General features: G+C 33.9%; 3 protein-coding genes across 4 annotated transcripts; 2 read left to right on the top strand and 1 right to left on the bottom strand.

Annotated features, from left to right (window-relative positions):
* The first annotated feature begins 912 nt into the window (after window positions 1–912).
* On the top strand, window positions 913–3555 carry LOC131626125 (superoxide dismutase [Cu-Zn]). The gene is made up of 8 exons (XM_058896948.1): window positions 913–1052; window positions 1633–1721; window positions 1830–1931; window positions 2336–2431; window positions 2561–2592; window positions 2694–2769; window positions 3028–3081; window positions 3332–3555. The coding sequence occupies exons 2-8, from the start codon at window positions 1646–1648 to the stop codon at window positions 3352–3354; spliced, it is 459 nt and encodes a 152-aa protein (XP_058752931.1). The 5' UTR covers window positions 913–1052; window positions 1633–1645; the 3' UTR covers window positions 3355–3555.
* Window positions 3556–5813: 2258 nt separating this feature from the next.
* On the top strand, window positions 5814–6518 carry LOC131626107 (uncharacterized). Its single transcript, XM_058896927.1, has one exon. It carries the CDS (start codon window positions 5814–5816, stop codon window positions 6516–6518), a length of 705 nt encoding a protein of 234 aa, XP_058752910.1.
* Window positions 6519–9823: 3305 nt separating this feature from the next.
* Window positions 9824–13587, bottom strand: LOC131626092 (sodium/hydrogen exchanger 1-like). 2 transcript variants are annotated; one of them, XM_058896916.1, is made up of 15 exons: window positions 13373–13587; window positions 12992–13269; window positions 12777–12895; window positions 12567–12664; window positions 12365–12424; window positions 12233–12279; window positions 11933–12127; window positions 11640–11686; window positions 11476–11542; window positions 11286–11386; window positions 11107–11208; window positions 10845–10983; window positions 10691–10753; window positions 10526–10609; window positions 9824–10443 (listed from the first exon to the last, which is right to left on the bottom strand). In XM_058896916.1, the coding sequence occupies exons 2-15, from the start codon at window positions 13145–13147 to the stop codon at window positions 10096–10098; spliced, it is 1626 nt and encodes a 541-aa protein (XP_058752899.1). In that variant the 5' UTR covers window positions 13148–13269; window positions 13373–13587; the 3' UTR covers window positions 9824–10095. The 2 variants fall into 2 exon arrangements, with proteins under 2 accessions (XP_058752899.1, XP_058752898.1); XM_058896915.1 differs by having other exon boundaries at window positions 13398–13587.
* Window positions 13588–14205: the final 618 nt, after the last annotated feature.

Raw genomic sequence — 14205 nt, 5'->3', positions numbered from 1 at the left:
ATTTGTGGCGCTCAAACAGATACGACTATCTAAGGAGCATGGATCGAATTTAGATGTAATGGAATCTCTGCTCTAGAATTTGCGATGCCTTACGGAGGAGGTAGAAGCTGTATGATTGATAGGTGTTAGACCAGCAGCGGAATCTTCACACATGGAAGTAGATCGAGTGGTTTTGGAGCCAACCATCGTTGGAGTCGTAAGAACTAGAGATTTGGAGTTTTGATGAATCGAAATCGAGATGATGCTTGATTGGATTGAATGCAATAAATATCCGCGTTCGATTCTAAATGCTCTTAATTTGGTGACCTGAGGAAGTTATGAACTGATGAATTAGAGAGCTACAGTAAGATCGTGGAAATCGTAGGAATTAGAAGACGATTTACACAGACGATGCTACTATTATGTTCTGGAACCATAAATGGAATGATGATAGGAAATAACAGTAGATCTAAACCTCCGACACGGTGGAGAGGGAGACCTTCAAGATTAACACTCCAGCACTCAAGTTGATATTTGAGAAAGAAAAGAAAATAACGAACTCGCTATTTGTTAGGAGCGGGTTGCAGAGAGCCGTTGAATGCACGTGCAGTTGAACTCTTTGTTAACGTCATGAAGAAAATATTTTGGTTAAAAAAATTTATAAAAGTAACACTAGTTCATCGAAATGGTCATCGAGATCGATATAGCCGACCCAAAACAAATATAAATTTGTGTTAGAAAACGGTTACCAAATAAAGATTTTTTATTAAGGTGAGTAAAATAGAAACTAACTTATTGCTCAGCCCAACAATAAATATTATGGGAGGAAGATTGTTAAAAAAAAAAAACTATTTTGAGATAATTTGTTTTATTTTATTAAATTATTATATTGAGATTTATTAATGAGGTGGCAACGGGTAGGTGAAGGTAATAACCGGACGGTGTGCTTCTCGTGGTGTCCTGCTCGCATATAAAAAACCAAACCAAACACGTCGCTTCATTCATCACCTACTTCTAGACTATTCCATTTCATTTCTCTTCTCTATCTGTACTCGCTGCTGGGGTGTCCTGAGGTATGCTTCGTTTTTCACCGATCAGTTCATATTCCAATAGTTTCATTTTTCGTTCCTGAGTTCTTGGATCTCTCATGTATATATTTTTCACGCTTTCGTATTTTATCTACGATATCGATGAATTGCAGTTTGTTTGATTCGTTATTACAAGATGCTGATTTTGATTGTTTCAGAAACCTAGCTGTTTCGTGGATCTGTATTATTTTCCAAAATATTTTATAATAATTTTAGATTTATTGTATTGAATTTTGACCTGTATCGTTATTCGTGTGGAATTTGAATGAATCGGAATTAGTTTGTGTTTGCATGTGTTGATTTGGTCTTAACTAGACTGAATCTGTGTAATGAACAGCGAATTAAACAGTGTTGAATTTGTAGATTCTGCTTCTGAACTTGATAACCCTAATTTTACTTGCAGTTAGATTAAATCATCAATTTCATTATTTACTCTTTTTTTTTTAAATTATAGTGTAGGTGTCGTGTTTATGGTGTCCGTATTTCATAGATAGCAATTGAACATCTATATATTTTTAGATTTGAAAAGTTTGTAAGAATTTTTTTGTTTTATTGTTTTGTTCAGATCACATTGAACAATGGTGAAGGCTGTGGCAGTTCTTAGTAACAGTAACGAGGTCTCTGGTACTATTAACTTCATTCAGGAGGGAAATGGTAAGTTTTGATAGTTTGTGATCTTCGTGAAGATTAGGGTTTTAGGATTTTGTTTCCGGCTACTGTGCTAAGTCCAAATCAAATAATTTTGTATTGTGAATTGTGCAGGTCCAACCACTGTAACTGGAACTCTTGCTGGTCTTAAGCCTGGTCTCCACGGCTTCCATATCCATGCCTTGGGAGACACCACAAACGGTTGCATTTCAACTGGTAAAAGTCCTTCGACAACAACTAGTTTCAATTTTAATATTCTTGAGCTCTGTGGCACTGACGCCTCTGAAAAAGTGTGTCAGTGGATTAAATAATTTTCTCAAATTATTACTGGTGTCAGTGTTGGTGTCATGTTTTTGTATCTAGTGTCCATGCTTCATAGTTCTTGAGCCACTATTGAGTATGAGTCAGAACATAAATTAAACCTTCATTTTACTTGAATGAATAGAAAGTGAAACATTTTCTTGAGAGATTTTTATCTTTGAATATGTTTCATACGTTATATCATTAAAGTTCCTAGCTGGGAATGAATTGTGTAAGAAGAGACTGAATTTAAATTCTGCAATTCTATCATCATTTTGTTCTGTTACAAAACTTAGATTTTTAAACAATTTTTATTGCAGGACCACATTTCAACCCTAATGGGAAGGAACATGGTGCCCCTGAGGATGAGACTAGACATGCTGGTGATTTAGGAAATATCAATGTTGGTGATGATGGTATGACTTTGTTCTTTTAGTTATTTGCTTTTCAGGCCACATGATTTTGATTTTTGGTGACAGTTCTGCTTTAAAATGTGTTTGTTTGGTTTTAATTTTAAAATGGTTTCCTTTGGTTGTGTAACTCAGGAACTGTAAGCTTCTCCATTACTGACAACCAGGTATGTTATTCATCTTTTGAACACAATTTCTAATGAATTGGTCTAAATTGACAACAAGACTTTAAAGTTTCATCTTTTAATTAGTTACTAATTATTGGCAGATCCCTCTCACTGGAACAAACTCCATCATAGGAAGGGCTGTTGTTGTCCATGCCGATCCTGATGATCTTGGGAAAGGTACTCAAAAGAACATCCAAGTCATCAATCAATCCATTTATTATAAAGGGATCTTAACATACTCTTTTGAATATACTCTTTGTGATGGGTTAATATTTTAAAAGTATGTTTAATTGATCTTGACAAAATCAAGAGTGTATTAAAAGAATTGTTTTGATAATATGCCACAATTGTATTTCATCTTCCTCACATGTTACAGATGTTTCTTATTCTATGATAGTATTTTGCATAACACTTCTTCTTGTTACTGCTGTACAGGTGGTCATGAGCTTAGCAAATCTACTGGAAATGCCGGTGGCAGAGTAGCTTGTGGTAAGCATGCACATTCAATAGTAAATCCTGTCTTTTTAAGGCACTCCCTGTGCATTATTTTAAAAAAAGGCCATGATGCTAAAAATTAAGGTTTAAAAGATCATTAGAGGAATATGAATGACTATACATTGAAAAAGTTTGTTCTGTTACTGTCTTGTGGGTTCTAACCCTTTGTCCAAATTCAATATTCTTTTTCCTCCTTGATTCACTATATTGACTATGGGTCTCATTTGTTCCCCATTTATTGTAGGTATTATTGGGTTGCAAGGATAGATCGCAACTCTCCACTTCCGGGACACGTGAAGTTGGAAATGTGCCTGATGTCGAAGCTTTAGAAGAATAAATTGCACTCATCTCTCTCTTGCTTGTTTAGGTCTGATCTGTACTGTTGGATAATGTGTTTGTTTTTTTTTTGTATCGAAATCTCAATGGCTATATGACTGCATTGGTTCTTAATTTATTACTCTGCATGAAGTCTGTGCTTGTGGGTATTGTCATGCTTGTTTTCGGGTTTGAGGTATGATCATAAGGGGATGAGTATTTAATAAAGACTTAATATTAGACCATCTTCTGTAAACGAGGATAATAATACAATATGGTGATTTGATATTATCTTAAACCTGTGTGTTGTGTTTTTTTTTTTTGTTGTTGATGAAATTGCCAGTAGAAGGAAAAGAGTGTGTTTCTCTAGTTTGGTAGAGTATCAGAGGAAATAAACTAGAGGAGAGTGGATCCTTTTAACCTTTCCCAATCCTATGCTCTAGTGCAGAGAAATAGTATGATGAAAGGATCTCCAACAACCCAAAGAATTTTGCAATTGCAATTTCTTAAAATAAAATAAGAGTGAATACTCAATTTTATATCTTAGAAAAAAGACTTGATTCTCAATTAGTCTTTACGGATGTGTTTGTTTTAGGTGGTAAGGAGGAGATAGAAGTTGGAGAGATACACCACACTTCCCTTCATCTTCATCTCCCTGCATTTGGTGGAGGATACTTTTGGTGATTTTACATACAATGGTCAGCCATTTAATATGGGTAGTCAAGATTTTTGTTTTATCATTATCTCCACTACTCCACCCCATAAGACAAAAGTGAAGTCTAGAACATAGCCAAAACTCTTTATTTTGGTACACAACCCTTACTTCAATGACTAGCTGAAGCTCTATTTTGGTACAAAGCCCTCAATTTCATGAATAATTTCTTGTTAACAATTTTGGTCTTCCATGGTGTTTTCTTCACAGATAGAAATTTTTGTTTAATTTTATAAGAACAGAATTATAATTTATAGTGGCTTTTATACGGGAAAGAAAGCCATAATTATAATTATACGTGTTCGATTAATATAGAAGCTATTATTGGTAGTTCATGGTTGTTTATTGGAGAGGAACTTGTTAGAGTCTTCACCATAGAAGCCACAAGTTCAGTGCCGCATAGGGTAAACCAAGAAATAGTCAATTAGATGGTTCATTAGTGCATCCATCATACACCATTAGATTTTTCTAAAATTAGTTAAAGCTTTAGATGAGTTTTAAAAAATAGAGACAGTGTATCGGATACCATCGTTCTCATCTTCATCTCTCCTGATTTTGGTGGGTGTTGAGTATATTATTTATTATAGGTAGTCCAAATTGGTGGCGTTTAGTCTTGTCAAGGGACAGACCCTCCATCATAGACAAACTCAAATTTAACTGCCAGTTGCCTGTACTTCCCGTTGTCACAATACCTTTTTTTTCTTCTTTCATTTTAGTTAATAAATTGAATAAATATCACTTATTCAACTATCACTAATTCCAATCAACATAATAAAAGAAAATATATATACCCTTTTCTTCTTTACTCATCTCCATTTTGTTTTGTGTTGTTCATAAAGAAAAAAAAACTCCATACTTTTTTTTTTAAAACAATTTTCTCTCTGAAGAACAATTCTCAATATCTATTTTTTCATGAATATTTGAGAAGTAATTTTTTTAAATTTGAAGCTTAAATTAATAAACAGATATGATATATTTAGGGTTTAGATCTTCAACATTAAGAATAAATTTGCGATAAAATATATAATTCATTCTTCGTGAAAAGGTGAAAAAAAATCTAATTCTTCGTGAAAAGGTGAAGAAAAAAAAAAAAAATCTCATTTAGGCTTTTAGTTATCAGCAAAGATTTAAAATTTAAAATTAACACATAAGATAAGGTAAAATTGACATATAAGGTAAGGTAAGATCACGAAAGATCGGAGGTTAATCTCTTCTGAATTATGATGAATTATGAAGTAAATCTTAGAAAACATTGTTTATTTTTTAAATTTTAAATCATTCAAAACTCATATTTAACACATTTTTTTTATAATATTATTCTCTATAATATAATTTCAGACAACTTAATAACAAAAGCGATTTAAAATTAAAATTAAATTTCATCAACTATAAATTTACTTATATTTTATTTTTGTTATACAAATTTATTAAACTTATATACTATAATATTATATATAGGATTACTGTTTTAGATTATTGAGAGAAAAATGTAGTAGAGTTTTGTTTTGAGATTTTTTTGAAAAAATAATTTGATTGCTTTACAGAATAATGTGTTGGAATAAAATCTGTTCATATTTTAGCAAAGATATCCAACTTAAATTTCCACCCAAGATGAGATAAGTTGAACATAACAAATTTATATTTTGCAGATGATCTTCTTATCTTCATTAGGGGGGATGTTATTTCTGTGCAGCTCATGATGGAAAAGATTAGAGAGTTTTCTTCTAGCACAGGCCTTGTTGCTAGTAATCCCAAGAGTAAGATCTACTTTGGAGGAGTGAGGGAGGATACTCAAGATCTAATCCAGCAGGTAACTGGCTTTGCCATTGGTACTCTTCCTTTCAAATATTTAGGTGTCCCCTTGGCTAGTAGGAAGCTAATAATCCATATGTGCCAACCCTTGATTGAGAGAAGGATTAGTAGACTTAATCATTGGTGCACTAGGATTCTATCATATGCAGACAGAGTTCAATTGGTTAGAAGTGTACTTTTCCCCATAGCCAATTACTGGATGCAGGTGTTCCATCTTCCTAAAAAGATTATTCACCATGTTGAAACTATGTGTAGAAGCTTTATTTGGAAAGGCAAGGATAATCTTTCAAGGAAAGCTCATGTGTCTTGGGAGAGCATGTGTGATCCTGTTTCTGCTGGTAGAAACACGATCAACCTGACTTTGTGGAGTAGAGCTACAATTGGAAAAATGCTATGGAATCTCTGTGCTAAAGCTGATAAGCTTTGGATAAGATGGATTAATATGTATTACATCAAAGGTAGGGAATGTACCAACTTTATTCCTCCCCAACAATGCTCTTGGACTCTGAAATGTATGTTCGAATTTGAAATAGAGTTGAGGATGACAGACTTGGAGGGAAGCTACCCTGCACCAGAAGTATACTACCGGTAGGATGTATAAAAGTCTGCAGGGAATCAAACCTACTGTCCATTGGAGAAGGATTTTCTTTGGAAATGGAGCTCGACCTAGGGCAATTTTTATCCTGTGGTTGGCTTGCAGGAACAGGCTGATGACCAAGGATCGTCTAAATAAGTTTGAAATTAGCACTGATGGCAAATGCATCTATTGTGGGGCTGTGAAAGCTGCCAACACTTGTTTTTTTGAATGTAGGTTTACCATGAACATATGGGCTCAAGTCTTACAATGGCTCAAGATAGATCATAATCCTCAGAGCTGGGTTTTAGCCCTGAAATGGCTGAGCAGAACTGTGAGTATAAGAAATAGCTAGAGCAAAGTCTTGCAAATTGCTATTGCTGAAGTGATTTACACAACCTGGACTGTGAGAAACCAGAAGATCTTTAATGAGAACACCACTATGGAACTGACTAGCCAAAACATCATCCAAAACATCAGGTGAAGAATTGGGGGAAACACAAAATTGACAGCTTATTGCAACATTCTTGATAATTAGTTTGTTTGTTGAGTTGTTTTTTTATTCTTTAGTCTTTTGGGTGCCTGGATCTTTTTGATCGGCTTGTACTAAACGATATTTTTTGGAAAAAAATTATTCTTATTTGCTCCAAAAAAAATGTTCATACTCTTTGAGTTTTGATGATAACAAAAGTACTTAAAAAACAATATGGTATACAAACATTTGTTTAAGTGTGCAGGATTATTAAGCTAATATTTAATTAGGTTCTGACCAAGTTAAATGGATTATAAAGAAAAAAGCAATTCAGATTCTATTGGACCAGAATATGATTTTCAAAAAGAACCTCAACGCCAAAATTACCTCAGCCTCTGATGTTCTAATAAGACTTCAGTGCCATGTTGATTCAGCCTCTGATATTCAAATGAAACTTCAAGCGCCTTGCTGAAAACACAGTACAATGTTCACCTGTCCGTACTCTGTGCAAAAGCATTTCCATCTTATCAAACTGTTAAAATTATGGAAATGTCAACTAGATGTTTTAGCATAAGGCTCAAGGAAGGAAGCTTGACATGACTTCTCCAGTATACTCTAGCATGCATGTGAACGCCTTACTTGAGAAAGACACAATGGATAAAAAATTATTCAGAAGATGAAGATCCTCATTTTACCAACTCCAACATCTCTCTCTTGAAAACTGCTTATTCAGCAAAGACACTTGTGAAAGCAAGTTTCCAATGTCTCTTTTGTTTTCTCTATATAAGAAGCTCAAAATTTAAAAGAAGTAATAAGAATATACAATAAGAAAACACAACGAGAACAAGATCTGTTTCGCTATCTTAGCTTCTGTACATAGTTGTTGTGACTGCACATAGTCTTGAGAGTTCTTACACTTGTATATCTTAGTAATCTCAATAACCAAGGTCTTTAGTGTGTTGTATTATTTGTACCTCTGAATGTATATCACATATATCTTATTGTAATCTTAAATATTTTGTTTAGAATTTGTAAAGTCTCAGACTAAGTGTTTGAGCATGAAAGTCCTGAATAATTGCTTTAGACAAGAAAGTCTCTTTCTAGTGTGATTGAGCAAAGAAAGTACTAAACAATTTAAGCAGGAAAGTCTCTTTCTAGTGTGATTGAGCAAAGAAGCCCTAAACAGTTGGTTTAGGCAAGGAAGTCTCTTTCTAGTGTAATTGAGCAGGAAGTCCTGAACTGTTGGTTTAGGCGAGAAAGTCTCTTTCTAGTGTAATTGAGCAGGAAGTCCTGAACTGTTGGTTTAGGCGAGAAAGTCTCTTTCAGAGTGATAGAGTAGAAAATCTTGGACTGATGTGTCTAAGAAAATTGTAATCAGGTTTTGATTATAGTGAAAAACTCTTGTGTAACATGATAACATGATGAAGGAGTTTATAATGATAACTCAGATGATGAAGAAATGACATTTATGATTAAGAGATTTCAACATCTGGCCAAAAGGAACAATAGAATCTCTGGTAGAAGCAGTGCCTTCAGAGACTTAAGTTCTAGAGATAAAAAAGATGATCAAAAGATATGCTACATTTGCAACAAGCCAGGTCACTTCAGATCTGATTGTCCTGATCTACAAAAGGACAAGTCAAAGAAAGGAAGTTTCCAGAAGGACAACTTCATAAATAAATTCAAGAAGAGTCTCATGGAAACATGAGATGAACTTGATAATAAAGGAAGTTCTGACGAAGATGAAGAAGAAGCAAATCTGACGTTGATGACTCTCACATCATCTGGTGTAGAATCTGAATCTCGCTCTGGTTCAAAATCAGACGAAGAACATGCGGTATTTTCTAACTTATCTCGTTCAGATCTTATTTCCTTCACTCAAGACCTCATGAGTCGTTGCAAAGATAAATGTCTTATTTGTAAATACTTCATTGAACACTTGATTAGGAAAATCCCGTTGAAATTTTTTCTAGTGGGACGAGATCCATACTTCACTTTTATACTGGGATAATTTTATTAGGCCCTACGAATGGATAATCTATGAAGAAGAAAGAAAAACCAATCACATTGGCGAGAGGCGAGTCACTTCGCGAAGCCACATGCTACTCGGCGTATTGCATAAGGCTGCCCTGATTCTGTGGCAGGTCGCCCGAATGAGCCGAAATAACACTCACTTGTCCAGTAAACGTGGGTGATGATAGATGTCCGAGTTAATACGGAAAACCATTTCTCCCATGATTACATGGAGAACAAGTATCCTCTTGTGTTCTAGTCATGGAGATGAAAGAAACTACTTTTAAGCTCTCTACTCTATGTCCAAAAGACCTTTATAAATATCTAAGCCTCAAGGATGGAGAGAAATCCAATTTTTCATCAGAAACAGACATACACAACTTCTCACTACCCTATGTGAACTAGCCATAAATACTACCAAAATATTCACAAACACCATACAAACACAGGACTTTATTCATTGTACTTTTTAACAAATATAATTGGCATCCACTTTAGAGTCCTAATAAAACTGACATGAACCACCTTTATATCTAACGACCAACTCGTCGTTTGTCTTTTCATTCCCCTTCAATATGGTGAAGAAAGCAGCAATGACTTCAATTGACAGCAACTCCGACGACGACCATGCAGCCATAGCGAAGTTGCACGCCTCTATGAACAATTTGCATCATCATAATCATAATTTGGAAGACAACATCCTTGAGGCCGATCCCATTTAGAAAACAAAAGTTTTGAACCCAACCCCTCTATCGGATAAAATGTGAGAAGTAAGAAAATAAATTGTCAAAATAATGGCACGTTTATCAATAGATAAGAATAGATAATAGATTAGATATATTGAGATAATACATCATTATCTTTTCATTTTCTCATATATATCATACAACCTACGCAATCAACTCTATCAATGCCAAAATCAGACATAACCTGCTGTTAAATACAAAAACCTGTGGCAAACATCTTCTGACTACCCATAGAACTAGTCCTAACTAAACTAACTGTTGTTCTTACACAAATACACCCTGCTTGAGCAGATCTCAAAAGATTTTCACACATTCTATTCTACATTACAAATTACAAGTTTCTTATCCTAATTTCTTCTCATTGTCACTGCGGTTGCGGTTGCGGTTGGCCGTCATTTTGATTCGGCAAAGTAGGACAAACAGGAACAAAACCCCTACCACCAAAAACCGGACGCATTACTGCATTATCAAACTTACGCCATAACCGATGAACGGTATGTGTTGGAGTGGTGAGTAAATCACGAAGGCTGCTTGGACGGTGAAAATCATTGACATCAATATCAGCTTCAGAACCTTGACTATCTCCGAGGAATGGCACTGTGACTGATTTCGGTGAAGTATCATCAAGATTCGCCATGCTGTTTTTCCGTTTTGGAACGGGACTGAGTGGAAGCAAGAACCTTATCAGTGGCTTAGTCATCATACCAAACACCTGAAAAAATTGTAATTAACTTATGTTAGTAGTAACAACAACAAGACAACCTCAATATGACAGAAAAATGCATGTCCCTTACCATTGTACTGACAAGCACAACAGTGATGGTACTTGTGATCATAATAGCGTTGAATCGCAGTTGAGTATGCCCCGACATAGTAAACTGCATTTCATAGGTTATACATAAGTACTTATATGACAAACGTTTATGTTATAAATTATAATCGTTCAATTAAGCTTCTACCTGATTATAGGCAAGTGCCATTGAAACAGCACCTCTCATAAGACCAGCCCACCAAATAATCACCTAAAACGATAAAAACGGAGGGCTTGTGATGATAACTTATAGCTCAAGAAATCTAAAAAAAGAGCATTTGTTGACAGAAATATAGCCATGCCTGTTGCCTAAAGCTTATTTTCTCATTTGGTGAGTTTTTTGTCAAGTTGGATAAGAATGATAAGGGAAAAACAAATGCTGCTCTTCCGATGAGAACTAGAGCTAATAATACTGAACTCACAACAACAGATGTTCCAGGTCTGCAATGACATAAGAATATTGTTTAAAGTTAGAGCAAAGCTCTGAATAGACTGACCAAACACAAAGATTGTTAGCACCTAACAGAATTCGAATTTGAGACTTTGAAAGGACATGTGACATACCTATCACTAACAAATCTCCATTTTTCCATGTCTAAGGCGTCCATACCAACATAAAGGAAGAGAAATGTCTCAGCAACAAATGACAAGGTTGCAAACGAATGTCTGTAAAAATAAAGATAGATAGGGTTACTTCGCTACTCCAAATAAATCCAAATATAAAGAGTTTAGAAGATGTATACTTGGTAGTGATTCTTGAACTCTCTGTCACATTATGCCATGTATAGTGAGACATTACAATTCCACAAAAGAATACAGTTAGAATGCCACTCAGATACCATAACTGCAGAACATGTAGATTTATGTAAGAAACTATAGATTAGATGGAATATGCAAAGTTCAAAAATATTTCTTCAGTTCTTTAGAACTTACTTCAGCTAAAATATAGGTAAGGTATGCCATTAGCATCATGAGAGCAACTTCGCGATCGGTTGAGTGCCTACAATGAGTGACAAACTTGTTCAACTTCCAAAAAAATTGTAATAAAAATTCTAAATAGCATTACCAACTCGATTATAAACCAATAGAATACATACCTTCCAAAATAGAGCTTTTTGATAATGTATGCACTAAGTAGACCACCCTGCAAGGCAAGAAAACACATTACACCCGAGTCACAAGCACATATCAATGCTCGTGTTGATATAGATAGCTTGTGTCTATGTCCCGAGCAATTAACTCGGTTGGTGAACTGAGGGACATCGAATGAGTACTATTCGAGAGTTTCTGAGACTTAACGTAACTCACTAACTTCCTAACGTTTACCTATATAAAAAAGATAGATTGTGATGTCTACATGGGAATCAAAGAGAGCATGATAGTTAGTTACCAAAACTCCAAGCATGGTGCTTGCTATAAACAGATACAAGAAGTTGCCGAAAAATTTCAAAGCAAGTCCATGGTCAAGTCGTTCAAGATCAAAACTTTTGATCGCATTGAAAAGCACGACTGAAGTAGCATCGTTCACAACACCCTCGCCAAATACAAGGCTGTATAGTAAAGGCGTCTCATCCTGGTTTAACACCTGCATCACCATCATCATCGCCATCATTTCAAAATTCAGTACTTAGCATTGACACCTTATACTTGCTTTGGCAGATAGAGAGAGACACAAATTATTGTTACAAACCTGCAATGTGCACACTGAATCTGTCGCGGCAAATATCGCACCAATTGCTGAAATTTTATCTCAAAAGTGAGTCTCAAACAGAATTTGACAGTTGACAAGTTGCTACATGTAAAGGTAGTAATTAGTAATTACCTATAGCATCTCCTAGATCGAGTTCACTGAAACCCAGTCTCTTAAAAATTTGTATTACACCTGAAACAATGCTTCAAAAAATTAACTCAGATCAGAATTAGACAGTTTTCAACAAGGATAAGGATAGTTTTCATAACGTAACTATCCGAGTTTTCTCTATAAATTGATAAAGGTTAGAATCCATTTAAAGAGAAAAACTTACCAAAACTTATGATGCTACAACTTATCAATGTACCAATAGCACCAAACATCATGATTGTCATGAAGTTAACGAAGAACCGTTTCTTTTTCACCTGAAACCTGAAATAGTCCAAATCATAATCTCTAATTAACAGTATATGAGTTCTTCCAATTTCAAGTCTACTCTTAATCAAACAAACACAGAAAAGAAATGTTGCAAAACAAAATTTACCCGGCATTGAATATGATTGGAGGTAGAAGGTATATGAAAAAAAGATCTTCACTGAAAACAAGAAGATGCGAGCTTTTACCGCGACTTATCCATAAAATAATCTCACCAGTGCAAAGACCCTGATCAAAACAAAATTCACATCAAATTCATCGATCTTTTAACAGAAGATTTCAACCAGTTGGACCGGGAACCTGGCAAATTATGAAAAAACTTACTATCAGGAGAGCGGTGATAGATTCGTTAGCCCAGCGATGATCCTCGAGAAGATGACCAATGACTATGCAAGCACATAACAATGCTACGAATAGGTTCATTGATATAATGGATGCATAATCCGAAGTGTTTAACATTCTAAGAAACTCAGAAGACATTTTCTGAACCCTCTCAATAACAAAACCAGTATAATTAATTTGTGCAATCAATGCACAGTTTACAAGCCAATTCCATATAGATCTTAATCTTGTTCAACAGCAACAACAACACATTCTCTTTTCTGCATTAAAAAGAAGAAAAATAAACATGTTTTGGTTAGATTTTCTGTAACAAACATGAAAAAAAAAACAGACACGCATGTTTCTGTTATGTCAGAATCATACCAACAAAAAAACAAGAAACAAGTACCAGAATAATGGAAAAGATGAAAAGAATAAAACGGTGAGTGGAACGTTAAACGGAGTTTAGAGATATTTGTTAAAAGAGAAGAGAGGAAGAGGAAGAGAAGAAAAATCGGAGAAAAAAGGAAGAGAAACGTTGGAAAGTAAAGAAGCGTGTAACGCGGGAATCACGTATTGTAATAGAAACTCAGAAAGCCTCTTTCATTTATACACCTATTATTATAGCTCTTGGATCATACTCTTCTTATATATGTTTTTTAAAATTTTAATTAAATAATATTATTCTTATTATTTTTAATTTGAAATTGAAAATATATTGTTTTTTAAAAAATTACAAGGTGAACAACACATAAAATAAATATAATTAATAAGAAAAGAAAAGAAAATATAAATATTATTTGTTTCTTTATCAAAAAGAATACATTTATAAGAATATTGAAATTTAAAACAGAAAAAAATGTATTAAAAATATTATTAAAGAACTTATTTGTGATTTGATATTTTAACTTTTTATAAAATAATTCATATATTTATTTTTACATTTGAGTGAGTTAGGTAAAGAAAGTTGAGTTAAATGATTATAAGCAAGTGATATTGAAATCAATTCTTGATGAAATAATTTATTATATTTATGTATTAATTGATGTTGATATTTATGAATTAATAATTCTTAAAAAAGTATATTTAATATTTTTTTGATATATGTGACATAGATGTTAATTTTAATTTCTTAACTTTAAAAAAATTATATAAATTATTTAACTCTTTAAATGTATTATATTAATTATTTTTATCAAATTAACAATGAAATTTTT

This window comes from Vicia villosa, unplaced genomic scaffold (assembly GCF_029867415.1).
Source record: "Vicia villosa cultivar HV-30 ecotype Madison, WI unplaced genomic scaffold, Vvil1.0 ctg.000262F_1_1_1, whole genome shotgun sequence".
NCBI classification, from domain to species: Eukaryota; Viridiplantae; Streptophyta; class Magnoliopsida; order Fabales; family Fabaceae; genus Vicia; species Vicia villosa.
Note: the sequence above shows the minus strand (reverse complement) of the source record. Positions and strands in the feature narration are given on the sequence as shown.